The sequence below is a fragment of the Micropterus salmoides genome, unplaced genomic scaffold, assembly GCF_014851395.1.
Source record: "Micropterus salmoides isolate LMB-PRFRI ecotype aquatic unplaced genomic scaffold, ASM1485139v1 Ms_hic_scaffold_4, whole genome shotgun sequence".
NCBI classification, from domain to species: domain Eukaryota; kingdom Metazoa; phylum Chordata; class Actinopteri; order Centrarchiformes; family Centrarchidae; genus Micropterus; species Micropterus salmoides.
This window is the reverse complement of record NW_024043372.1, coordinates 11,912,677-11,938,209: the sequence shown is the minus strand read 5'-3', so window position 1 is coordinate 11,938,209 and position 25,533 is coordinate 11,912,677. Positions and strand designations below refer to the sequence as shown.

The following is a 25,533-nucleotide window of genomic DNA, read 5'->3' as shown; positions in this document are numbered from 1 at the left end:
CTTCATTTTGCAATAAATAATTACTTCAATGAAAAAGTCTGGATGTTTAAGCTATAATCAGAGAGGCTCTTTAGAACAGAGATCTTTGTGACCATAATAATGGCTTGATTAAAATAACTATAATTGGCGGCAGCAGTCCAATTTTAACCTTGAGTACCTGACAAGTTGTTCTACAAATAATAGAAAGGCAAATGGTCCGTCATCAGAGTTTCTTTAAAATTAGGTAGAGAGTGCTTCAGAATTAAACCCTTGAGATCAGGACAACAATAAAAACAATCTTGGCCGTGTCGAAGAAAAATTTAAAAACAGGCTTCTTGAGTTATGATGAGACCAAAATCAGAACAAAACAAATCCTACCCGTGTAAAAATAATGCTTAGGGTATTTGTTGATAAACTGAAATGTAGATCTATTTGTAGAACCTCTGTACTGCATCCTTCAACATCCAACTTATTGATTCACAGGACTTTGAGGAAGAAATATATAAACCTTTGACAACCACATTTTACTATTGTGATGTAAAGTTTATGATGAAAAAAATAGTATTAACTGTTTGGGATCAGGTGTAGAAAAATAATTTGTTAGTTAAAGTTAAGAGTCAGAGACCAAAAAAGTTTGACTCAAAATAGCTGCATGACTGAGACTAAAGGAGAGTGCAAAGTCAAAATAAAATCTTCTCACAAGCTCTTCCAGCTGGAATGGACACCATAAAACAAACAGACCTCAGACCACAGTGAATAGACTGACATTTGCTCACACCGCTCTGTTCGACGGTAGTTTGACAGCACTTGCCAACAAGCCAAAATCAATTTGGTTTGGAGTACACTGGAGCCTTAAGGTCAAGATATCAGAAAAATGGTTGAAACAGGATTCAAGCACTGCAGCCTTTCTTCAGAGGTTACTTACCTCCAGCTCTCTGAGCACAGGGTGATCATCGATGCCGGGGAAGAGAACCCTCATAGCGTAAGTGCGGTAGTCCAAGTAGGGGATGCCTGCTCTGTCCAGATCACTCGTTAACTCATTGATGTCTGTCTGCAGCTCTGCAAAAGCTGCGTATGACAGAGGTGTGCGTTAAATACTTCACCAAACATTTTGTAACATCTATCTTTTAAGCTATTCATCACAGTAGACCTAAGAAAGTATTTTCCTTTCTCAACTGTTTCTGATAAACACTTATATATATATGCTCTAAGAACTGTGAAACAGTAACACTATGACAAAGAGCGATGAGTTTGGGAAGCATAACTTCATATAAAGTTTGACAAAATTTTTATATTTTGAAGAGAGTTTCCTGACATTTTTGGACTCACTTGTCTGTAAAAGGTATACAGGCTATACTGTACCTTACGCTTTATATTCAATTTTGGGTTTGTTAATTATGGGTTTTACTATATAAAGATAGAAAAAGAACTGAGTTTTGACAAAGTTTGGTTGTTACTTTACTACAACTCAAAATACGGGTATCTTACCCCCAAATCTTCAGAGCTTTAAAGTGACCCATAGCTAGCTCTCATTAATGACCATTCAGCTGGTCTTTCAATCATTTCCCAGCCAACATACAGTATATAAGTAAATTAATCTTCATTCAAAGAAATCATTTTGTAACAAAGCCACCACAAACATCAGACAAAACATCAAAAGATGCTCAAAAGCTATAATTTAACTACAAATTAGAGTTCTTTTGGGAGTGTGAGTTTAATGAAAAAGACTTTACTATAGTTTAATCTCTCAGATCAGTCTCACTCACCCTCCTTGCACTCCAGAGCCACTCGGGATTCCAGATTGTCCATCTGCATCTGCAGGCGCTTCAGAGTGAGGTCGTTCTCATGTGACTTCTGTCTGTAGGCCAGTAGGACTATAATGACGATGATGAGGAGCAGCCCTCCTCCAGCTGTGATGCTGAAGATGGCAGGAAGGGTGAGCAAGCTGTCAGAGCGGATGTGAACCTCTCCTGGAGAGATGTGGAGTCCTCCTACTTGGACCTGGATAATAATAATAATAATAATAATAATAATAATAATACAGGCATAAACAGTATTTAAAAACAGTGTTGAAAATGCTCAAATAAAATAATTACTAATAAAAAAGGCTGGATGTTACTGAAGAATTCATTTGGTATATACAATGGAGATATGGACAATTTTCGCCTTTGAAGAAAACAATTTCTAAAAGTTCCAGGCACACAGCTTAATTTTCTTTTGACAGCTCTTTTCTCATTATTTGCAAGAGTGCCTGTCAATAATTCTGGAGGGCAATGTGCTGTAATTGGGAACCTACCAGACCATGAGTGACAGACAATAACAAAAGCCAGCAACTAACTGAAAGCCTGCCGGTGACCCACAAGCACAGCGATGTGCAGACAATCACTGACCCACAGACAGTGACCCACATCCATGCAGACAGGCAATCAGATGCACAGACGGACAGAAAACTGCCGGATAGACAGAAACACTTTTAGACTGACCAGGACTTTGTGCTGCCCGGTGAGGTTTGGTGGCTCACAGAGTAACTGAGTGTCAGACACAGTGAGAGAACAGGGCGTTTCTCCAATCAGTACTGTGTAATTCAGCCTGGCTCCACCAGATGCAGATGGCACCAGGTTACGTCCCTGCAACACAGTTAGAGAAGCAATTTACAAAACTACAGAAAATAACAATATATCGCATAGAACAAATTACACACCAAAAGTAAACAGTTATTGATTGGGATCTTAACAAACAAAGGTCTGGTCTAAGGCATCAGGTGAAAATGTTTTTCTAATTATATCCACTGTGCGGTAAATACGCAGTACACTTCTCTGTAATATCAGTGTAATGTTTTTACGCCATTTGAATTTTCTCTGTTGTTTTTAAGTTTTCTGTTGTGTTTATTTCATATGTGTATTTTAAACCCAATAAATTATTTCCATGCAATTTTGGACCATTAGTATAATTACTGTAATCAACAATCTTAGTGAATTCATCAGTGCATTCTACACTAAAAGCCACTGAGTCATGGTTTGCAGGAAGTCTGCTAAATTATTTTACCTAACAAAGGCAGATTGCTTCAAGATGCAAACCAATCTGCCATGCTGTTCCTCTGTGACAAACGGAGCAAAAGATGTGCAAGTGCACATGGTGAAAAAGTGAAAGGCAGATGGAAAAATATATTCCACAAACTACACCAAGTGGCTGTCCTCTTTGTGACAGGAAAGACAGGAGTTCAGAGAGAAATGTAGTTTTTTATAAAAACTCTGCTAGTTAAAGAAGCATGAGATAAAGCAGACTCTGCCACTTGTGTCCGCTATTGTGTTGTTTGTTTAAAACATGTGCAGTAAAGCATTCAAATTAATTTCATCATAAAACATTTTTAGAAATATTGTGTGCACAACATTATGTGATCAGAATTTCTGTCAATGCCAGATAGAGTCTATAACTATCTATTATAAGAAAATCAATAAAGAAACCAGAATAGCAGGAGCAGGTCAGATCTCCTTTGACGTACTTTGAGTATGATTGGAGCACCAGGTTTCTGCTCGAGAACACCTGATAGACTGAGGGGTTCCAGGTAGGGGTTGGGGTAGTAGACAAAGCTTGTGTTGTTGTAAGTCAGAAGAGCTTGGACATTGTTGAAGACAAAGCCAAACTCGTCCACGTGTTTGATCGTCTCCTGGTCTGCTGTGTACTCCGCTTTCAGAGAGGGTGCAAAGCAGCTGATGGTGGTTGTGTTCAGCACTTTGCACACCTGGAGAGGAATCAAATCAGGTGTCCTAGTTACACATGTCAGAGTATATACAGTACCCATAGCTAGACATTGTGTGTGAAATATTACAGAAACCAGACTACATATAATTATACACATATTTCATGGTTTAATGGCATACAGTGTTTGCTGCATGACTAGTAATTGCATAAATTATTGAAAGACATGTCGAAACCCCAACCAGAAATTCATGAGTCACTCATGAATTCATGACATTTTATCCTCATACATGTATTTGGTAAGTAATGGTCCAAAGTTTAAAAACATTTAAAACTTCAAACAATAGTTAATTTCACCACATGTGAATACATTAAGGCAATAAATTAAGGGCCCCTAGATAGAAATAGAATAATCTTTTCAGTCATATTTGAACATTGAGATGTGTATTTTGTGGAGCTTTTTTATCCTATTCAATTTGTGTATTAACATGAATATACTTATGCTCTCTGTGGTATTAACCTACATAACCTTAGATTAAGGATATCTATATTTCTGTCTGTTATTTATTAGCTGTTACGGTATTTACCTCCTCCCATCCATATGTTCAACAGTCTGCTCTTCTTCCTTCTGCCTGTAAATGTATGCCAGCTGGTTTGCCACTACAATTGCTACAGTACTAAATTAAAGGCAGAGATCTGGGTCATATGTTAAAGCAACATTATGTAGTATTTTTATCTTAAAATAACAGCTTCAAATTAATTTTGATGGTACGCTGACTTGTAATAGGGTGAATAAGGTCACTATCATTGTCTCTCTTGGCCATGGGAGCTTTCTATGGCACGATGTAACATTGAAATCCCCTGTGTTTTACTTATTTGCGTGAGCGAAGAGAGAGCTAAAAGGATGCAAAAATGACAGATGCTGAGCCAAGTTAAGTTGCTTAGTCGCCCGCCTCCAGCTCAGCACCTGCGCTGCTCTCCACCACCTGTTATTTTATGGTAGCAAAGCTATGTAATGTTGCTCAGTCACTCGCTGCTAGCTATAAATCTTGAGTTGATTTTGGCAAACTTAGTTGATAACACACTTGGACATTGGTAATGTTAAAACATTACCAACAATTATCCTGCTAGTGGAGAGCCGCACCACTGTCATGCCGGAACCAGGCGAGCGGGCAACATAACTGGGCTCAGCAGCCTATACAGACATATTAGCTAATAGCAGAGGCAAATGGACCAAAGAGTATGTTGACTGAGGAAGCTAAGAAGAGAAGGAGGGGCCAAGCAAGAGGCTTTGTGGAATAAGAGACAAGCGTGCAAGATGGATGCTGACATTCTTTCTGTTGGACTAGTAAGTAATATTGCTATGTCTTGTGTTGTCGCACTTGCTTGATGTTTGGCTGTGTAAGCAAAGTTGGTGACTTGCTAGTTTTAATGTAATCATAACAAATGCATGTGTACAGTTGTTCTAATTTATGACAGTAGTGAATTACACTCTAAAAAGGTAGGGGTGCCAAATTGCACAAACACATCATCCATAATGTTGCTTTAATAGGAAACGTTTTAATCTGTTTTGAAGCCATGGTTCCTGCATATCAACCAGTACATGCGTCTCATATGAAGCCAATCATTTGCTCTTTTGAAGGGGTTAATTTAAAATTTTTAAAAAAGCCACAGGTCTTTGTCACTACTGTTATTACATATTGGTACTTTATCAATAACCAGGAGCTCTCTGAAATTGGCATGTGCCTTGTTTTCTTCTGCAGCTCTTGAAAATCCTTTTAAATTTCAAGCAGATCCCATAAATTCCCCTAGCTTCAGGACAATTTTTAAGCTTCAGTTTTTATCTAAGTTTTCACAGTAAGTTGTTTCAAGTCAATTAACAGCTTTTGTGATTCAAAACATTTGAAAGCAATTCCAGTTATGTTTTTGATAGAGTATGTGCGATAAAGAGACTGCCCTCATTAAATTTACCAATGACCCTCTTTTAGCAACTGATTCAGGTTAAAGTTCAGCTTTAATCCCTTTAGATCTCAGTGCTGCCAATGACATTGTAAACCATGCAGTTTTAATTGACTGGCTCAAAGTCCGGGCTGGCATCATTAACACACAATTTAATTGGCTCAGGGCATACCGCTCACACAACATTGTCTACAGAAATAAAAAACTCCTGTCCTTCATACACATTTCATTTGAAGATCCCGAATTCCTCATCTTGGTTCTCTTTCACATGCTTCTACTTTAGCAATATTATCTTTAGATATGGTGTTTCTTTTCATTGTTGTGCCAACAGATGTACCCTCTGAAACCCAGATACACATTCCTCTTTAAAGGAATTCCTCTATGATATACAGTATATATTTTGTGCTGTTAAATGAAAAGTTTGAAATTGTTGCCGCAGTAATTTTTGAGACTGACCTCAACTTTCTTCTACTCAGCTGAGAGCTATTTTTTCCCAAACAATTTCCCATATATTATTATTTATTGGTCTAGAAAAAGCCATTTCATGTTGCCTTCATATTATATTTACCTTGTAAACCTTGTATAGCTTGTCTTCTGTCTTTATTTTGGCATCGATAAAAAATGTCTTTAAAATCTTTACCTTACATCGTACAAGAAAAAGTCTTATCATTCGATTTCTGGAATTTCTTCACTAGTTGCGTGTTTAGAATGATATGATAGATTGATATTTTAGTTCATATTGATCTGTTACAAAGTTGAGTCAAAAGTTCCCTCCAGAAGCTTCGACCCTCTTTCAGCACAACTCGCAGCCTCAGATCCTCAGGCAATTCCCTTACTGGTCCAAAGTGGAAAACATGAGGCTAAAGGTGACTGGACTTTTGCCATCGGGGCGCCAACACTTTGGAACAATCAATCACTTTGAAGCAACCTGCCTAAGGAGTTCAGACAAGCAGAATCAGCACCATAAATCACCTCCCAAAACTGAGTTGTACTTTCAAGTTTTTTAAATCTCATTTTAGAATGAACCTCTATATGCAAGCTCTTTCTTACCTCTTTATTTATATATGGCTTCATTTTTACGTCCACAGCAATATTGACATTTTAAAAACTACAGCTTATTAGATTGTGCCATAGTATTTCAGTCTCTTGTTGGTTAATTTGCTCTCCTCTGCAGGCTGTTTAGTACCGAGACTGATTGTTTCTATGACTTTTTTCACACTTTAGTAGTTCTGTAGGCGTACAGTATTTTATACTTACACCTTAACCAGCTTTAAACCAACCTGTCAGCCTATCATGAGTAAAAATGTCAGTACAGATCAGCATATAAAAAACAAAAAGTAGTAAATTGACCACAACACTAGATCTACCTTGTTACAATTGTAGTAAACTATCAATAAAGAACAACTTTACTGTGACTTTTTCTATCAGTTTGAGTAACCAACATAGATGAAGATGAGTGCAGTATATCAGCAGATGTCACACTCACATTGACAGATTCATGGCCGGCATATTTGACTCTGACCCGTGGCTCCTGAACTACATCCAGGTTGGTTCCAGTCACTGTCAGGGTAGTGTGTCCACTGTTTGGAAGGAAGGAACAAGTTTATTCATAAGCAACAAGAATTATTAGTCAAACACACTTGTACGTACCCAAGCACACCACATCAGCTCCAAGTAGCGTATATATGAATGCAAACTACCTTTTAATTAGATTTAATTAGAGTGATGCATGCAGAGGGATCAGTCTTTTTAACATACGAATCCAACATTTTCCAGAGAAACTGCATTAATGCAGGTTTGACGAAGTATAGCTGGCATGGTAGCTTGTTCTTTGTTATTGGGCAGAAGAGCCAGATCAAACGGCGAACCAGCTGGCTGCTATTTTATATTCATCCATGACTGTGAGGCTGGCATAGCATGAATACAGGTGCAGCTTGTTTACATATCTGCACTTGATATGATTAAAATAAACAACACTCCCTAAGCTTTGCGTAACCTGTGCTGCAGTGTGATCTTAGAAAACTGAAGTATGGAAAATAGAGAAGGAGAGACAAAGACAGAAAGAATACAACAAAGAATGAGGAAAATGGCTTTAATAAACTGGCCAGTCTAGTTAGCCTGACACAGTGCCAATCCTTCTCTTCTCACACTTCAAAGGGTACCTAAGCTTGTAGGGCCACATAGTGGGACTGCACATTCATGATGAGGGCTCTTGATTGCAGCTCCACAAAGCTCCTCCTGTCACTAGGCTGAGGGCCAGGGTGTCTTTCTGAAGTCTAATCTGCAGGGACGTAGTGCTGGGTAATCCTACCCGAAACCAAATTAAGTGCCATCTTTTATTTAGTTGAATACAGGTAACGCACCTTTCAGCTGTGATAGATGCTCATTCTTGTAGAATCCGTGAAGAGTGTTTGCAAATTTGGTCACCTCGTTGTGATCCCTGATTAGATATCGTTTAACCTTGTTATAACTGACTACCACAACACGTTAGTTCTTTGCATCACTCTCTCTGCAACCCTGACTGTCTCACAGTCTCACAGATTGCCTGATTATTGTGCTGCCAGAAAGGTAAACTAAAAGTATCTATGTCTATGTTTGGCTCAGCATTCACTGCTACTGAGTACAGACTGTATGTGTAAAATAGAGCATATGTGCTGCAGTGCTGAAATTTGCAAAATTGCATTAATTATTACACGTTTTTCTAATCAAAACTAACACCATACTTGCGACCCATAAGCATCTGAGAGCCCTGTAGGAATGCCAAATTTGTCAGCAGTTTGCTGGTGACAATCATTTGTTAATTGTAGCGCTGTTCCTATTTGTCTTTTACCACCATAACCAGTACTCACTTTGCTTTTGTGAGATAGGCCCTAAAATTTGCATGCCCGTGGACTGTGTGAGGTAACAAAATCACAACAAAACCCCCTTGATCAAGCAAACTCCACGCAGAGAGGGCCAGGGAATTAACCTCCATCCTCGTGAGGTATCAGTGCATACGTGTGGCTGGTATCTGTGTATATGTAGTACTGTTTGCTTATTGTTACCTGGTAATACTCCACAAGGGCTCAATGCGCTGGACTGTTGGGTCTTCTATGTACTCAAAGGCCAGACTCCCAGGAACTTTGGCCCGGTCGACACTCAGACTGACCTGCACTGGTCCGGCTCTCGTCACAGATGGCGCAGAGAAGCAAACAATCTCCGCCATGGTCCTCCTGGTGGGAGTACCAAAGAGTGATTTATTCAAGCCTTTGATTGCAACTCTGCCCACTTGCCGTTCGCAGTGGCAAATCCCTGACTTCATGCACTTATGAGCCATGCCCAGTACTATAAGGGGAGAGGATTCATTATAGACTGTCCCATCTCTTCCTCGTTACAGACACATTAGGGATGGAACACTGTAATTAGAGGGTGCTCTAGCTAATGGCTTCCTCGCCTCACCCTCCTGACTCCTACCATGTGAGGCATTTTGAACTTTAAATAGATATCTATAAATACACAGAGAACAATACCTACCGCTGTGGCTTTTATCACCTCCTCACAAATCATTATTAAGACTTTTCATTTAACACAAGGACACTTAATTGTATCTAAAGTGTGGTTCTTTAAATAGAGTGATCTCTTACTGTGTTTCATAGATGTTAGAAAAATCTTTCATATTGTGTTGAAGCAGTGTCACTTTAGTCTCTGTGAATCTGGAGTCTTTAGGAATATAAGGTTAAAGAGGACCTATTATACTGCATTCCCAGCCCTATATTGTAGTTCTGTGACTCAGCATCTGTCTGAAACAAGCTGTAGATGCTTCTGTTTAATATGAACATATGACATTGTAACATTATAGAAATGCTAGAAAATATTAAAAATGCATAATAGGTCTCCTTTAAGATAACAACAAGGGGTTATGTTATCACCAGACTCACCTGTACAGCTCACAGGTCTGATTACCAAAGTACACGTTAACAGTGCTTCCAGCACCCAGATTCTCCCCAACAATGGTGACCTTCGTGCCCCCGGATTCAGGTCCTCTGCCTGGGGTCAACGCCAGCATCGAAGGGGTCTGTGGAGAACCAAAATGCATTAATAATTGTCTGATTCTGAAAAGTCCTGTTCTGCTGGCCTTGGCTGAATAAACCACTGTGGAACTAAAAAATTAACAAACCTAATGGGTACACTAAAGAGATTCTTTTCAAAAAGAAAAAGTTAATAAAACATATTATTAAATCGAAATTCTTTCTGACTTGAGTGCAGTAAAGCACATGTTTATTTTTATTTGCCACACACAGTGAACAAACCATCAGAAACACCTTCGGAATGCACAATCTATGTTGTCTTTTTCTGGCTTCCTCTCCAGTTCATTATTGCAGTGGCTTGAGTAGATCAAATCGCTTGTTGGCTTTCACCTGTAATCACATGTTCAGCCTAATTCACTGCAAACACAAACAGATGTATTTCAGAGAATTACCACAAAGGAGTAAAGCTGGGAGGACTGTGCCCGTAGTTCTGGTCTGCATTCCCCAACACACAGCTTCACTGGACCTGGTGAACTGCCTTTAGGAGCCTCAGCCATCTCACACACAATCCTGTCAAGATATAAAAACATGTGGGTGCACTACAACACAGACATGCAACAGATCATAACACAAGTAATAACAGAGGTCAGGCACTCACACACACAGAATCACTGCACTGTATCAAATTTGTTATGAATTGCACTGGCTGAAGATGGTCTCTGCTGGCCAGCGGGATTGAAGCAGACTTTCATAGAAGTTGTGGGTCAGTACAGAGGGCCATCTTTCTTCCTAATGGGAAACCTATAACAGCAATATAACTCAAATGATAAACTACACCTCTCCCCATCTCCAGCACGATTGCCACCCACCATTACCTCTGGTTGCCATAACAACATAGGGGTTTCTTTAATAAATCAGCATTTCCTGTCAGGTCAATAAGATAAAGTGTGCCATGAATAAGTCATTATAGCAACTGACCCCATGCTGAAATTAATGGTTGTAACAGCTGTAATGTCATGTTTTAAAGCACTGTGTGTGCCAAATGAATGGCCCTGCTGAATGCACTGCTCTGCGCAAGAAACTCTGTTCCCCAATACAATAAGAGCACCCAATGAATCGTCCCTGCCCAACCCTTCTATTCATACATCACGAGAGTTTTCCAATTTTCTGCTGGCATGTTCTTTTCTTTTTCTTTTTTTTTATTTCTTACAAGGATATAAATAAAGTCCCTGCAGCCTGAGCTCAATCGCATTACATGGCTGTGAGAGAAACACATGGCTAACAGATTGTCCCTCCAGTCAGCGACATGCAGCGCATTTCAATTACAGCTGTGCCGACAGTCTCATAACGACAACGACACAAAGACTGTCTCTTCCTTTGGCTCTGACTGCACCAGAGCAATGCAAAGCCCCCCACACAATCCTACAACCTGATGAGGCATCACTGGGCTCCGGCTTATTCACAGACTGTGCTAGTGTCAGTGAGAAAAATAGTGTGTGAGAGAAAAAGAGATTGCATGTGTTTATTTTCGCGGGTGTGTTTGCATCTGTACAGTATGTCTATGTACAACACAGTATGAATCCATGTGTGTCCAGGCACAGGAGGGGAGGAGGCTCTCTTACTGTTCAGCAGTGATGTATCCCTCCTCCTGTGGGGTACATTGCACACCTGCCACCTCCACATTGCCCTCCAGCTCAGAGAATGACAGACCCAGGTTCAGGCCCTGGATGGTGACCTGTGTGCCCCCTTCCAGAGGTCCTGCAACTGGGCTCACCTACATAGGAATGAAAAGAAAGTGAGATGAAGAAAGGATTTGATGTACAGTGGAAGGTTCTCTGCCAGTTTTGTCCACATAGAATAAAAACTGTAAAACCAGCAATAAAAGGACATTTTCTGTACTATATTGTTTTTGTAAATAGATTTTTCATTTGAAGGAAATAGTATACATATCCCAGAGTTTCCCATGTTGGAGAATAATGTGCCATAGAGAGAATTAAATGTAATTAGCTACATTTTTAGTTGCGAGTCATGTGCTAATATGAACAAAATAATTGCAGTGCTTTTACAAAATATCCAGAGTTTGATGCTTTTGTATAAAAATGCAAGCCCTCAAGGTGTATATTAGTTAAAAAAAACCTAAAATCTTAGCACAATCTAGAAGTGTTAAGTCAAAGGCAAGTGAGCTTGCTTTAGAGTCTCAATTATTTTTCAAAAATCTAAAATAAGTCCAGTTGCCTTTGAATCAGCACTTCCACATGATCCGACTGACGGAGAGTCTTCACAGACACTTTCTGTTTAATCTCTGTGTAAACATTAAGCACTGTAAATTTACCTTAAGTCTGTGTGAATTGCATAACTCGCTTACTGATATGGATAATTCAAAAAACCTTTATATCTGCTGTAATTCAAAACAAACTTTGATGAATAATGCAGTGTTTAACAAAGCCTATTCACAGTCCTTTCCAGTGTAAAGTTAACCATCCCAGCAGGAAACCTTTGGACGTGCAGAGCAGAAGGAGTCCAACACTCCTTCAACGCCCGAGCAGCACTCGGTAGTTGATTCATTCTGCTGCAGCTCCTTCAGAAACACCAATAATGTGACAGGGACATCAAAGGCTTGCGGCTCTTTGAAGTGGAAGAGTCTTGCATCTCTGTGCCTGACCCATTGTGCCTCATTCAAGAGAATGAACAGGAGTTTGTGACATAAAAGATCCATCACCACTCTCTAAACAAACTGAATTCGTTTAACTGTCAAGCACTTAAGTTATTCAGTGGAATAAAATCTGAGATCGTCTCAGGTAAACAGACACTTCGATGGGAAACTGGAAGGTTGCTACAGATTGCTACAAAAATTGGTTTATACAAGCTACCAGAAATATCCAACAAGATGTGTGGGCATACTGTTGTCTGCTACTAAGAGGTACAGATACGTAGATGGATGGTTGAAGAGATAGATTTGTGATTGGACATTTATGGGCAGTGGGCTTTTGTTAAAAGCCTTTAGCCCCTAAGCTCTTCCAGAACTCAAATGGCAGTTTCTGGAAGTAAAAATAATGAATACTCTCCACAGGAAATTTGTTTTTTTTGCTTACACTATAAATGCATAAGAATAAATCTATGGTCTATTATCCTGTAGAGGCCATAAGTCAATATCATGTCAACTTGAAATAGTGTTTATATCAGATGTCACTGTTCCACGGTGATGGTACCATGGTGGCGCTCATTTTCTCAGTTGGCAGCCAGAACGGAGTGAAATAAAGTAATATCAGCTACTGTAACAATCTGCTTCACTTTGGTTTCTCTGTCAGACAAACACAGCACTTGAAACAAGATTCTTTCCATCTTCATCTTAAAAGTTTCTGAACAGATTACTACAATGTCATGATTGGTTTGAACTGGCTTGCTTAGTTCAAGACTTATATTTTTTATTTGTCCAATTTTCTGAAATTTTATAAATTTTAATAATACAAATGGAACAATTAGTTTAAGAAATCCATTAATCCATCTATCGTTAACCGCTTATCCCGGTACAGGGTCGCGGGGAGTTTAAGAAATCCAAGCTTCTGAAAAAAAATACTATCAGAAACTACTTATTCTAAATGAGACTGCTTTCTTATAGCAAAAGATCACATCTTGTGTTTGTATAATTTAGAAATACTATATGTTTAAGTTCGGTGGCTTGGCTGGCTGACTGACTGACTGACTGACTGAGTCACTGACTGACTGACTGAGTTACTGACTGACTGACTGATTGACTGACCTCAGTAATGCGTGGGTTGGTACACTTGACATTCCTGGCAGAAAGGTTCAGCCAGCGGCTAGCGTAGGGGGAGATGGGTGGACAGTGCTGCTTCATGGTGCATCGGCCCTCGCCGCTACACCAGCCACACTGGAACTTCCTCTCTGCCCGCAGACACATGCCACAGCTGTCGCGCTGGGCGCTGCACTTGTAGAGGTGCACTGTGGAATAACACAAAGGATATCTGGTCACTTAAAATCAAGTAATTGTCAATATTGATGTGGGTTTTTTTACTGCTATTAATAGGTTATAAAAGCAAATGTCAACAATAAAATTCTGTAAAAATACAACTAAATTTAGACCAGCAGGGAGTGCTGTTACAATTTGATCAACTGTTCAAATGAAATCAAACTGACAACTGATCGGAACACATTCTTAAATATTTGGTATTTACAGTCAACTTCAAAAACATCTGGCTATAACACAGGACAGTCAACTTGTGAATTCAATAAAATTCTTAAAAAGCTAATTAAATTAAATTCCTTCTTCTAAGAAAAAAAGATGCCAAAGTAATCCAATAAACCTTTCTTTGAAGTCTGTTTGGTAACACTTTCTATGAAGGTCATCGCTATAATGACTTATGCATATATTTATAACACGATATAATTTGTCTATAAGACATAACACTTAAGTCATTAAAAAAATAAATTCTAATTTATTAATAATTCATATTGATATAAACTGGTATTAGTATTAGTTATAAAACATTAAATCAAAAGTTCATAATACATTATGAACTTTGCTAAAGCGCCTAATGCATGTTTGTAAGTGATTATAACAACTGTTATAATGTCTTATGGACGCATTATATCGTGTTATAAATATATGCATAAGTCATTATAGCGCTGACCTTCATAGAAAGTGTTACCGTCTGTTTCTTACATCCTCTCCCCTGTAAGTAGCCTGTATTTATGCCCATATAAAGTAACTTACTTGAGTAATGACAAGGTCTGTTAAAATCCATGGCCATCACTATGTATACCCTTGGTTACGGGGATGTATTTATTGTACAACCCACAATGACGACTGACAAACACCTTTTCTTGCATGATGATGGAGAGGAAACCAAGAGCAGTCGTGACAGCCAAACTGAGCAAATATGAAGATTCACCCTTCACTCGTGCGGGCACACAAGTGATTAGGTGCTTTTTGATAACACTCCCTGCTATTGTGAACTTTCTCTCAAGGCCCATTGGGAGCCTTGAAGTGATATGACCCATCTATCCCCTGTGGATTGAGTGCTTTACACTTCTCTGGCCTGGCAGTGATGGATGGCAGAGGCACCTTTAATCTTCTCGGGATTGTCGATGATGAAATTGCCGTTCCATACGATGGAGAGGTCTACTGCCAGGTCACTGATCTTCACACCCTCATACATGTACTGAAAAGCAGAAACACCGAGTGAGGGAGCTTGCGGTAAGTGGATCAAGAGAGAGAGAAAGTCAAAAGAGAGATAGAGTTAAAAAAAAAAGAACATACAGAGAAAGACAGAGAGGGGTAAAATAAGAGAATGAAAGGGCAGCAGAGAGACAAGGCTTTTAACCATCTGTCATTTTTGCAATGGTTGTCTGCTCCTCTCCTCTTTGACATGTAGGGACGCAAACCCTGGCTGGGGTGGCTGATCATCCACATCTGAAGAAAATGGCCTTTTCATTCATTGTCACGGAGTAGCAAGGTATGCTTTGCATCAAAATTTTGCCTCTAATTTGCATTGTGCAACAAAATTCACAAAGATCTCCTGTATTAATCCCGAACCTGTCTGGAACGTCACATTTATGCTTTGTTAACACCTAGGATGTTAGTCTGACAATATACAGCTTACAAGACAAGGTCATATTGAAGTCTTGGTTTCCATCTTTTTCACTTTAGCCATACAACAATTTTCCTTTCCTTTTCTTTCATCCTTCCTTCCCTGTCAATCTCCTTCTTTCTCTCACATGCTTTTCCTCATTTCTTTCACTTTCCCTTGCCTCTGCTTTCTCGTCAGTATGCTCAACACCTCGGGCGGTATTCACTGATGTACCCTATGTACCTTGCCTACACAGCATCCAAGCTATCTGCCTCATTTGACAGCTGTGAGACTCCCACTGGGAGTGTTCGAGGTCATACCGAGCTGTTCTGGCACTGCACGCTGGTGCTATTGAAGCGCAGTGCCGTGACACGGTGGCTGACACCCTGCACGTGCACCACGCACTCGTAGCCCCGTTGGCCTGACTGCGGCTGGGGCAGGTTTCGGGCCCTGAGGGTGATGGGTCGGACCTCGCCGGCCGGAATGAGAATTTCTCCAGAGTGAAGGAGCTGAGGGCAGTCCTGTGAAAACAACAGACAAAAGCAAAGATTTGTACCATTCACAGTAAGATGCGGATATGCATGGTGTAAATCCCACCCAGTATGGCACATGCCACACCATTGAAAAGGACCATTGAGGAAGAGGAGGGAACTGATGACAAGAGTCCAAATAAGTAGAAGAAAGAGGATAAATCCTAATGACTTTGATGATTCTGACTTTTCATGAAGTGCCATTAGCAGGTGAAAGTTTCAGTAAAATATCGAAAAATCTACTGGCACACACATTTGTACAGATATTCACAGCTCCTAGATGAATTCTAATGAATTTGGTGGTGATATCCTGACATTTCATAGCATGCAGACGTTAGCATTTCGCTCAAAAAGCCTCATAGAGTTGCCTCATAGATTTGCTAGCATGGCTGTAGGCTATATTTTTAAATCATGGATTGTGCTTTTAAGGAACAGATAGATGGTGCGCCACTGTAAAAGCTACACTTTAATCAGCTAATGAAACTAACACTGCAGTATATTTATGTTAATGTGAATGTACAGCACCTCTGAGGCGTTTACTCTTCCCTCCTGGAATGAACAGCTGCTGGGGTCGTGGGTGCACAGATTGCGGTATTTACACCAGTGGCAACGAAAAGTGCTGTTTACACAGGACAGACACCTGCAGGAAGAAATAAACAAATAACTACATACAATACTGAAAAATATGTTATAATACCTCCTGTATATTCAGTTACTCTGCATATACACGGAATGTAAAATAAAGATGAATCCCTTTTTCATTAGAGAATTAAAAGGGGAGACTCATAAAGGATTATAGCTTTCTTCTGAATTTATCTTATTAGTGTGTTTCATGGAAAGATCAGATGTCCAAAATTTATATGCATGAATGGTAGTCTTTTTGTTGTAGATGACAATAAATGTCCTTAAGCATGAAGTTTTGGCAGGAGAGTAACTATTCAAGTGTCCCTGACACTTAAAGCACTCTTAAGCAGTTGTAACAAATAAAAAGATGTAGTATATGTAACACGTTTCTTACAGACCCCTTGCTTTACATTTCTGAAATTTGACTGTAATAAAAACACCTACAAACCCATTCAAAATCTGGAATTGAAACACAATCATTAGAGAAGAATTGCATCTTTGGCTCTGATTCAGTCAACTGCAGTGAAGTGAGAGGTGAAGAGATGGGTGATGCACAGCTGTTGATATACTGAACAGAGCTATTAGAGAGCTTTAAATTGAACTTGGCCTATTTCCCTCAAAGTTGGTTCTCCTGAATTTGGTCATGAAATAAGATGAAACCATGAGGAATCTATAAAACCGCTAGCTGCAATCAAATACAGCGGCTACATATGCCAATAAATGTAGTGCAGCACCATTAAATTTAGATATTAATTAGCTGCCCAGGGCCAGTATGGACATAAAAACATGTGCGTGCATGTGTGCGTGTGTGAAAGAGAAAGAAATTTGGGGGGTTGGGTATTAATAGAGGTGGACTGGCAGGGAGCTGCAAACACTGGATAATTAATTATCAAGGGTGACGTTATGCGGAGGTTATGGTGGTAGTGGGGGGAGGAAGAGGTGCTGGATTAGGAGTGTGTCTGGTCTGAATTATTAATCACAGGAGTTCACAGGGTCACTCCACAGCTAATGGAGGCCGTATTGGTGTGGGGCGGATGTGATGAGCTTCCTACTGTTTCTCTCTAATGGTTTAATGTGGTTATATTGGGGCATTCATGTCGCGGTCAAAGAGAATTTTGAATAGGTGGCATGTGTATCCACTGTGGACTAATTTACTGGGTTTGGCTATGAATACAATCCTATCAATCAGATGTTCCCTCCTAGAGTGAACTTATTGTATATGCCCAAATCCAGCCTTTGTGTTCTCACGGTTCATTGCAGAGTATGTCAGTTCAAATCTCAGTAACACTTCAAAAAAGAAAGGACATGCTTATCATCTCTTAACTATTATTGTACCACTCACAGAAAGTGGACAATAAATGTCTTTTAAATAACTAATTCAGTATTATGTGATTTGGCCTTTCTGGAGCTTTGTGAAGTGTCTTGTTATGTTGCTGTGAAAACATATAACGTTGCTGATTTGCAGACTTGTAGGCTAATTGGCATTCATCCTAATAAGATCCACCTTTGTAGCAGTGTTTGTAATTGTTATTCAGATCGAAACATTCTTGTCATAGTTTACTGTTACGGTAGATACAGTTTACATTAGCATAATGGCTCAAAGTCAAAGCAGCCTCCTGCAGTCTGGAAGCTTCAATATAAGCTTAGGGGTAAAACAGATAAGCATTTAAATAAAGTCCTCTTTAATTTACATTATTTTATCTACCCTCAAGGCACCAGGGCAAGGCTAAAATCTAAAATGTCTTATGTCTCATACCTCACAACAAACTCTGGCAGGCCCCTTTGGACAAAGTCAAGACAAAAAGGGGTGTGTGAGGCTAATGCTTATCTATTTACGGGTCCTTGGGGACTGCTGGCCTACAGCATCGCACACTCAGTTGCACCAGCAACGCTGCTCAGTTACGAACACTGTGGGACGACTATGCAGTTTCTTGGTGTGAAGATGTATAAGTTATTGCATAAAAAGAGCATATATACTTTGGAAAATGTTTGTGTCTAAAAAGAAAAGAAAATTGAGTTTTAAGAATAATTGACAAAACATATGTAGTTGTTTGTATTTAAAGCTGTGAGCAATAAGCCCATAAACTGCCAGCTTAAGCAAAGTGGAAACAAACAGGCCACGGCAAATGCATCTTGTTGATTCTAATGAAACCTGACAGATTGAACTCAGAGGTTATCTAACAGCCTGATCTTAAGTGGAGTTGCAAACATCAGTACATCATTGCCCTAAATTAGGTTGTACTCTTCCAACTATTGAACAAATCAAAGGTTGAGGGGAGAAGAGTGAGGGGCGGTGGCAGCTGGACTCACGTTTTATGTGTGCTGCAGTTGTAGAACTTCACCTCTGTGCTGGCAACTGTTTGACCCGTCTCCTTTGAGTTCAGACGAAGCTCTACGCCAGCCCAGTCTGAGAGCAAGAGAGGGGGTTAGGGAGAAAGGAGAGGGATTGAAAAATATGTGAGAGTCGATGAGAGAGAGAGAACAGTGTGAAGAGAGGTGAGAGAGAGAGACAAAAAGGATGGGTGAAAGAACGAAAGCAATGAGCGAAAAGAAGAGGTCAAAATGAGAAAAAAAAATGTTAATACTTTTATCACACTTCTGTAAAGAGCCACCTGGTGTCTGCTTCTCTGCAAGGGCATATTGCTGTTGTCATGAGAAAACCTTCAGTCAGAAACTTCAATTAAGGGATTACTGTATATGCTCAGAGAAAATTCTACTGCTCCTTCGTACTTATCAAACTCGTTGGATAAACAAAAAATGCAAGGTGGTCAATCTGAAAAGAAGGCATTTTTTTGTGTCTGGAATATGGATATTTTAAGTTTTTCAACTCACATTGGCAACCCCCCTAAATCTGTATTTTCAGGCTGTGTTCTTTTACCATTAGTGCATAATTTCTTTGTTTTTACACATGATATCTGAGCTCATACCTTGTCCTTCTGGTATCTGAGGGACCTCCTTCCCAGCTGGGGACAGACACATGAAGCTGTTCCCATTGACACGACCCTCAACTTGGGCCTGCTGCCCAAATGAACAGGTGATTCCAGCAGAAAGGTCTGGAACGTTATTCACCTCCAGCAGCAGCTAAAAACACAGGAGAGAGAGAAGATTTGATGTATTGAATTTGAAACTGGCATGGTGCATTGGTAAATGTATTTCTTTAAAAACAGAGTTAAAGGTTCTACATAATTCAAAATTTTGGGAAACCTGTCCAAAGGGAAAAAAATCAGTTCCTCTTAAGCTAAAAGCCGTACAAAATCCGTACTGTATATATTTCAAAATTGACTCCAGGAAGTTACTGCTCCCATCCAGGTACATTACCCCCTGTAAAACTGTAACTTGTTGTTTTTACAGTTCTGTTTTTGTATGGATTAAACAAACTGGATATATCTTTATCTATAATTTGTCAGTTGCTGGTAGGCAGAGTTTGCTGGTAGGCAGAGTTTGTTACGTTTGGACATAGCCAGGCTACTTGCAAACTAATCGGCTACTGGCTCCAGCTAGATATTTAACAGAGATGCGAGAGTGGTTTTAATTCTCTCATCTTGCAAGAAAGCAAGTGTTAGAGCCATTACAATAGAGCAAGAATTAGTGCTTTTCCCGAAATGTCTAACTATTTTCTTGAAATAATCTTTAGTTGTTACTGTTCTTCACTCCTCTGTGCTCTTAGCTTTTGTAGAAAAACTGTTGAAATAAGCTTCTAGGAAATGTAATCATCATTTGGGAGATGCATCAGAAATGCAGACAGAGGAACTCACTGCCATAAAAGCAGCTCCAACCTCAGTTTTTCACATTTGTCTCACAGTAAACCAAAATAAATAGAGTGGATAGCCTACATGGAGAATCACCCTTTTCTCTCTCTCTCTCTCTCTCTCTCTCTCTTCACGTCTCACAAAACTAATCTTCTCTACCAGACTCATACTTACTGTACTGTACATGTGGCTGTACAAGGTTACTTTCAGTGATTGCTCATAAACATCGGCATTGTGAGTGGAGTGGCAGAGCAGTGATAGGCAGAATGATAAGCAGACTCACAGGAACACTATGTGCTGATACAGCAATGCTGTCCGGGTGAGCGATAACCTTCACACAGCGGTCAATGTCAGTGGCAAAACGGAAGGTCTCCTCCGCCCTCTGACACCGATCCCTCCTCGAGCACCTGTGGAGCAAGTAAAAGTGATCAATAGCGATGAATTATAGGCAGCAAACCCTCTGATTTTTAGCCATGCTAGCAGTTCTGTATAGCAATGTTGGTCTGTCCATCCACTACTTTGGTCCAGACTGAAATATCTCAATAACGTGTGGATATACATTTGGTACAGTCTCAGGTTTTATTTTAATCATTTGTGATCACCAAAGTTTAGTGCTAATTTGCAAGTGTTAGCTAAAGAAAGATGGTAAACGCAGCAAACATTAGAACTGTTTATCAGTTGAGCTTGTTTGCATTACCACTGTGGGTTAGCTTGCTGGCATTGGCATTTAGCAAAAATCACCACCGTGCCTGAGTGCAGCCTCACTGAGATGCTGGCATGGCTGTAGACAGGCATTTGTACATAAACAGCATATAGATAAAGCTAATGTCAAAACCAAAGTTGAGGTGATATCAGTCGTCTATATCGGACGGAATATGGACATAATATCTGATATTCATTTAAAACTGTTTCTAAAGCTGTTTAACACATTTTTAACTTAACCTCAGTATAGGATTGTGCATGTTTAGATTTAGTTTTTTAACATGGTCATCTCATGTCAGAGATTCCCAGTCAGATCTTTCCCTTTGCATTTATGCATTTCTGTAGAGCAAATTACACCAAGTGCAAAAGTAGAATGTAGTTTCAACTCCTAGATCCCAACAGGCAATTAAAAGTAAGAAGTGAAAGGGTCTGCACCATAGTGTGACCTTAGAATAATCTTGTAAGAGAGAAATGCAAAGTAAAAGTACATTTAAATTTATGACAAGGAGTAGAAAGGATTTATAAAACGTTTAGCAATGTGTCCAGTTTTAGAAATGGGGATTTGGTGTTGAGATAGTTTTAATGTGGTTTTATTGATACTGATATCTTTGAAAGAGGCATTATAGGAGTTAGGTCTGCAGGCTTCGTTAGTAACAGACAGGTTGTACTTAAGCATAAACACTGATTTGAAAAGAACAAGAGTTTCTCAGCTGTACAGTTAAAATTGTAATGGCAAACTAAGAGAGTATTTTGGCTGTACGCCTTTCTTTTAAATGTGTAATGCGCACAGCGAGGGGAGATTGTACTTAATACACTCTCAGATGCTGCTGAGGGGGTGGCACCTCCTGAGAGAGCTCAAAGAGCACCGAGGCCTCTGCTGTAATTACAACACAATATAAAGGCGGAATGAAAACGCAGTGACAGCTGTTGGTGGCTCGGCTCCTTGAGGCAGACCAGAGCCACAGGAGTATAGACAGTCACCTTCTGACCGCTCATCAGCTGAAGTGCCTTTGAAAGAAAACCCCCGGATGCCTTTCATCTCTCATCCCTTTTATTCACTGTGTTTTGTCTGATGGTGCCATTTGTTCCCTTTTCCTCCAGGCTTTGTACGTGTTCAGCTACGCCCCCCACACACTCTGTCAGTTAGGTGCTTTGGTGCACTGTGCCAGGGGTGGGAAAGTGAGATACTGAAAGAGGTCTACATGACACTCTTGGAGACTGATTCAGAGGCTTGGAAAAGACCCCAATCTGGGTTTAATAGACAGAAAAATAAAGTAGCCTAATTCTGCAATGTGAGGGATCATGATTCGCTTTGGGTTACTTGAGGGGAAAGCAGTCTATCTATTCACTGATAAGTGTAAGGCATTAATTTAAATAAACAGCGTAATGGGACTTGCACACAAAGTCAGCATTCAGGAAAAGCGGAAAAACAACTTTTGAGGTAATTTAGATTTAGAACAAAAAATGTTTTCTTCTCTCTTCATGGGTGATTTGATAACACAGAGAGCTGCAATTTAAATAATGCTGCTCATCATCAAGATATTGCTAGCTGAAATACAGACGTCATATGATGAGGCAGGGGTAAATCCCTGGCTGAGGTCAGCTTCAAACACAGCAGCTGGTTTGGAAACACAGGGTTTTAATCTCTTGAATCCCCTTTGCTCCATATCGAGGTATTATGCAAGCTAACCTGGGGGTCAGATAATTAAGATGGAAGAGATAAGCTTGCTCTGTTAGGTCCAAAATGTTCCCCGGGTATGTAGAGGTGTAGTTTGTACATCATTCCCTCCTCCATTAACACCAGTCGCCCTCCCGCCTAACAGACAATAAAATCTGGTAGCCATGCAGTTTCTGCCGTCCTAAATATAGCGCTATTTAAGAGGGATCACACTGTCCAACAACCACTTCCAGGTTTTCTGTTTGTCCAGCCAGCTGTTGATAATGGTGATCTCCAGGGAGCAAAATAAGTCTGTTATATTAAACTGCACATATCATATGACCATGTGCTTAACCTTAGTTATAGCTTCATATAAACTACGAGCTGTTTAGTGAACAATTTTAAGTATTTCAATTAAATTTTATAGCGCCAAATTAGACGTTATCTTAGGGCACTACTAGTATTGTTTTAATCCCTCAGCTGTGATGTGTGTGTGTGTGTGTGTGTGGGAGAATGGGAGAAGATAAAGGAAACAGACTCACATGTTATACAGGACACACCAGCCACAATGGGGGTCACCAGAGCTTAGACACTCAGCACATGAACCATACTGCTCACAGGCCTCCACAGGGACCTGAGCCACCTAAACCAGAGAAATGACAGGCAGTGTGAAAATGTGGAGTAGAACACATTAATGACAACGTAAATTATTAAAAACAGACATACAACAAAAAGTTAAAAGGTTTTCAAAAAGAGAATAAAAACTGCACTGCTCTCTCTTAGCATATCATTTAAACAGCATGTTTTGGCTATTTGGCATCCGTACACTTATGGACATGGTTCCAGTTGCACCCATTGTGAGTTTGCATCACACTCAGGGTGGGAAACTGTATGAGAAAATTAAGCCTGATTTTGGTCCTTTTGTAGTGTACACATGTCACGCAATCTATAAAATTAAGATTAGATTTTTGGGGCATATTTGCCTTAAGTGTTCAGACTACAGTGGAGATGTAGACAGGAAACACAGGAAGAGAGGGTGTACAACTTGCACCAAAGGATAGCAAAGGATACCAAAAGAATTGAGCCAGGAAAAATGCAACTATATGGTAAGGGTCCCAAACCACCAGGCCAAACAATACAGTCTTAAAGGAATATGCAAACATATGGTATTTCAGATAATAAATAAATAAGGGTTAATAAATAAGATGAGACTGAAGTCCTCTCTTTGTTTCTAATGTAACACTAGTTTAATCTATAAAGAAGAAGCTTTCTTGCACACAAGAAAAGTCAGCATAGGACCAGCTGAAAACTTCTTAATTGGCAATTATGTTGATGTTTTGATTAATAATTTCAGTAGTTTTTCAGGCAAAACAGTCAAATATTTTCTGATTCCAGGTACTCAAATGTGTTTTGCTGCACTTATCTATTTTATATCAGACTAACCTGAATATCTTCCTTTCAGTTTGGGACTTTTATTCAGAAGTAATTTGAAGACGCTACCTAGGGCTCTACAAACACTTAAATAGTGTTAGTATAATAAATTATACGTGCAAAGTATTAAAGTTTCTTGCTCTTAGTGTGACAAAAGTTTAAAATGGCTGCCATGGAGTGGAAATAAGGTCACTGAAGATGTGCAACCAAAACATTCTGATGAAATAATAAGTAGTTTTGATGAGGCGAGACCAAAGCCCGTTTCATCATGTTGTCTATTTTGCAATATATGGAAGCCTCATCACAGCTCAGACTGTAGAAAATCCCAGAGGAAAACAACCCCGTTTTATTCCTATATCTTGCTGCTGACACAAATTTGCGACATGCAGTATTGTGGTTCGTCCCACATGAGGAATTTTCTGAATTTTTTTTTATTTTCTTTTTTTACTCAGATGTCAGAAAGCACATGAAATGACACCACAACTATTTGAGAAGTATTTTTGCAACAATATTCTTATATAACTTTTCTTATATTCGATAAAGAGTGTTCATCCACTAAAGCATGACGATTTGTGGACTCCTATAATAGTAATTAAACTGTGAGCACACAGTATAGGTTTATGCTGCTTTTTTCACACACAGCAGCACAAATAGACAGAAAACCACACACTCTACTACTCATGCCACTTCCGTGCATGAATGTCTGGCAAAGCGTAAGCTCTCCATTAACTGCTGTGAGAGTTGCTGCTGTCGCACGGCCAGCACCGCCTCTGCATACAAAACCAGGTTGAAGCTGCTGCCTGAGCCCAGTTACTTTACACTTTATTCGAGGTCTGGACGTATGATGCAAGCAATTTCCTGATGTAAGCAATCACAAATGAAGAGTGGATTATGGATTAGAGTGTCTCCGGTGCTCTTGATAGCATAAGTGGGTGCTCTCTCAGGTCTGTGTTGGCAAAATGGATTATCTGCTGCTCCCTATGAAATAACTTTCTCTCTTTTTTCCAGCAGTTCAGAACCCATTCGGTGCATTCCATTAGCAAAATGATTTTGTAGCACGGGAGGGGCTGAGGGGTCTAAGTCCATATCTGACGCAGTAGGAATAATCCATGAATTGTTGTGGGCTGGAGCTCATCAAAACTAACTAACAAAGTTGGTCTGTGAATGTTAGGCATCCTGACCTTTACAAGGGGAGAGCTATGGATGTTCTGCTTTCTGCTGCGCTGCTAAGAATCAAATGTGAAGTCCTCGCTGCACATCCGAGTTGATTTGTTTTGCGAAATTGAGCGGAGCAGGGATGTGTTGAATCCAAATAAGATCAAAAGTCATGTCCTTAGGTTTTATGTTCACAAGAGCATAGCAGCTCAGCATCATTCTATCACTTCCATTTTATAGTAATCACATTTTCTTAAGACTGTTAGCCATTTTGACTTTGTTGTATAGTGACAGTTTAAGTAGGAAAGATGGAGTAAGGAGAGGGGTAAAACATGTGAAGGTCCCAAACAGAAAATCAGGGACGTTGAGGTTACATGTTATATACGTCTTAACCACTAGGTCCTTTGTAGATATACCTTAAAAACACTTAACTATGGCAAACTATGGCCTCAA

General features: G+C 39.7%; 1 protein-coding gene and 1 long non-coding RNA gene across 4 annotated transcripts in view; one reads left to right on the top strand and one right to left on the bottom strand.

Annotated features, from left to right (window-relative positions):
* The window catches only part of LOC119886301, a 32,319-nt gene extending 30,348 nt beyond the window's left edge, over positions 1–1,971 (top strand). The window contains exon 6 of the long non-coding RNA XR_005441465.1: positions 1,844–1,971. This is a non-coding gene — a long non-coding RNA (uncharacterized LOC119886301). The remainder of the gene's footprint in view (positions 1–1,843) is intronic.
* Positions 1–25,533, bottom strand: part of LOC119886299 (plexin-A2-like) — a 79,843-nt gene that overhangs the window by 14,800 nt on the left and 39,510 nt on the right. For all 3 annotated transcript variants that reach the window (XM_038696945.1, XM_038696946.1, XM_038696947.1), the window contains 17 exons: positions 23,037–23,137; positions 20,419–20,542; positions 19,314–19,467; positions 18,697–18,793; positions 16,288–16,402; positions 15,553–15,753; positions 14,728–14,824; positions 13,405–13,604; positions 11,267–11,418; positions 10,097–10,214; positions 9,555–9,691; positions 8,682–8,849; positions 7,124–7,217; positions 3,482–3,721; positions 2,463–2,606; positions 1,746–1,980; positions 905–1,047 (listed from right to left, as the gene is read on the bottom strand). In XM_038696945.1, the coding sequence (XP_038552873.1) occupies positions 905–1,047; positions 1,746–1,980; positions 2,463–2,606; positions 3,482–3,721; positions 7,124–7,217; positions 8,682–8,849; positions 9,555–9,691; positions 10,097–10,214; positions 11,267–11,418; positions 13,405–13,604; positions 14,728–14,824; positions 15,553–15,753; positions 16,288–16,402; positions 18,697–18,793; positions 19,314–19,467; positions 20,419–20,542; positions 23,037–23,137 (2,520 nt within the window). The remainder of the gene's footprint in view (positions 1–904; positions 1,048–1,745; positions 1,981–2,462; positions 2,607–3,481; positions 3,722–7,123; positions 7,218–8,681; positions 8,850–9,554; positions 9,692–10,096; positions 10,215–11,266; positions 11,419–13,404; positions 13,605–14,727; positions 14,825–15,552; positions 15,754–16,287; positions 16,403–18,696; positions 18,794–19,313; positions 19,468–20,418; positions 20,543–23,036; positions 23,138–25,533) is intronic.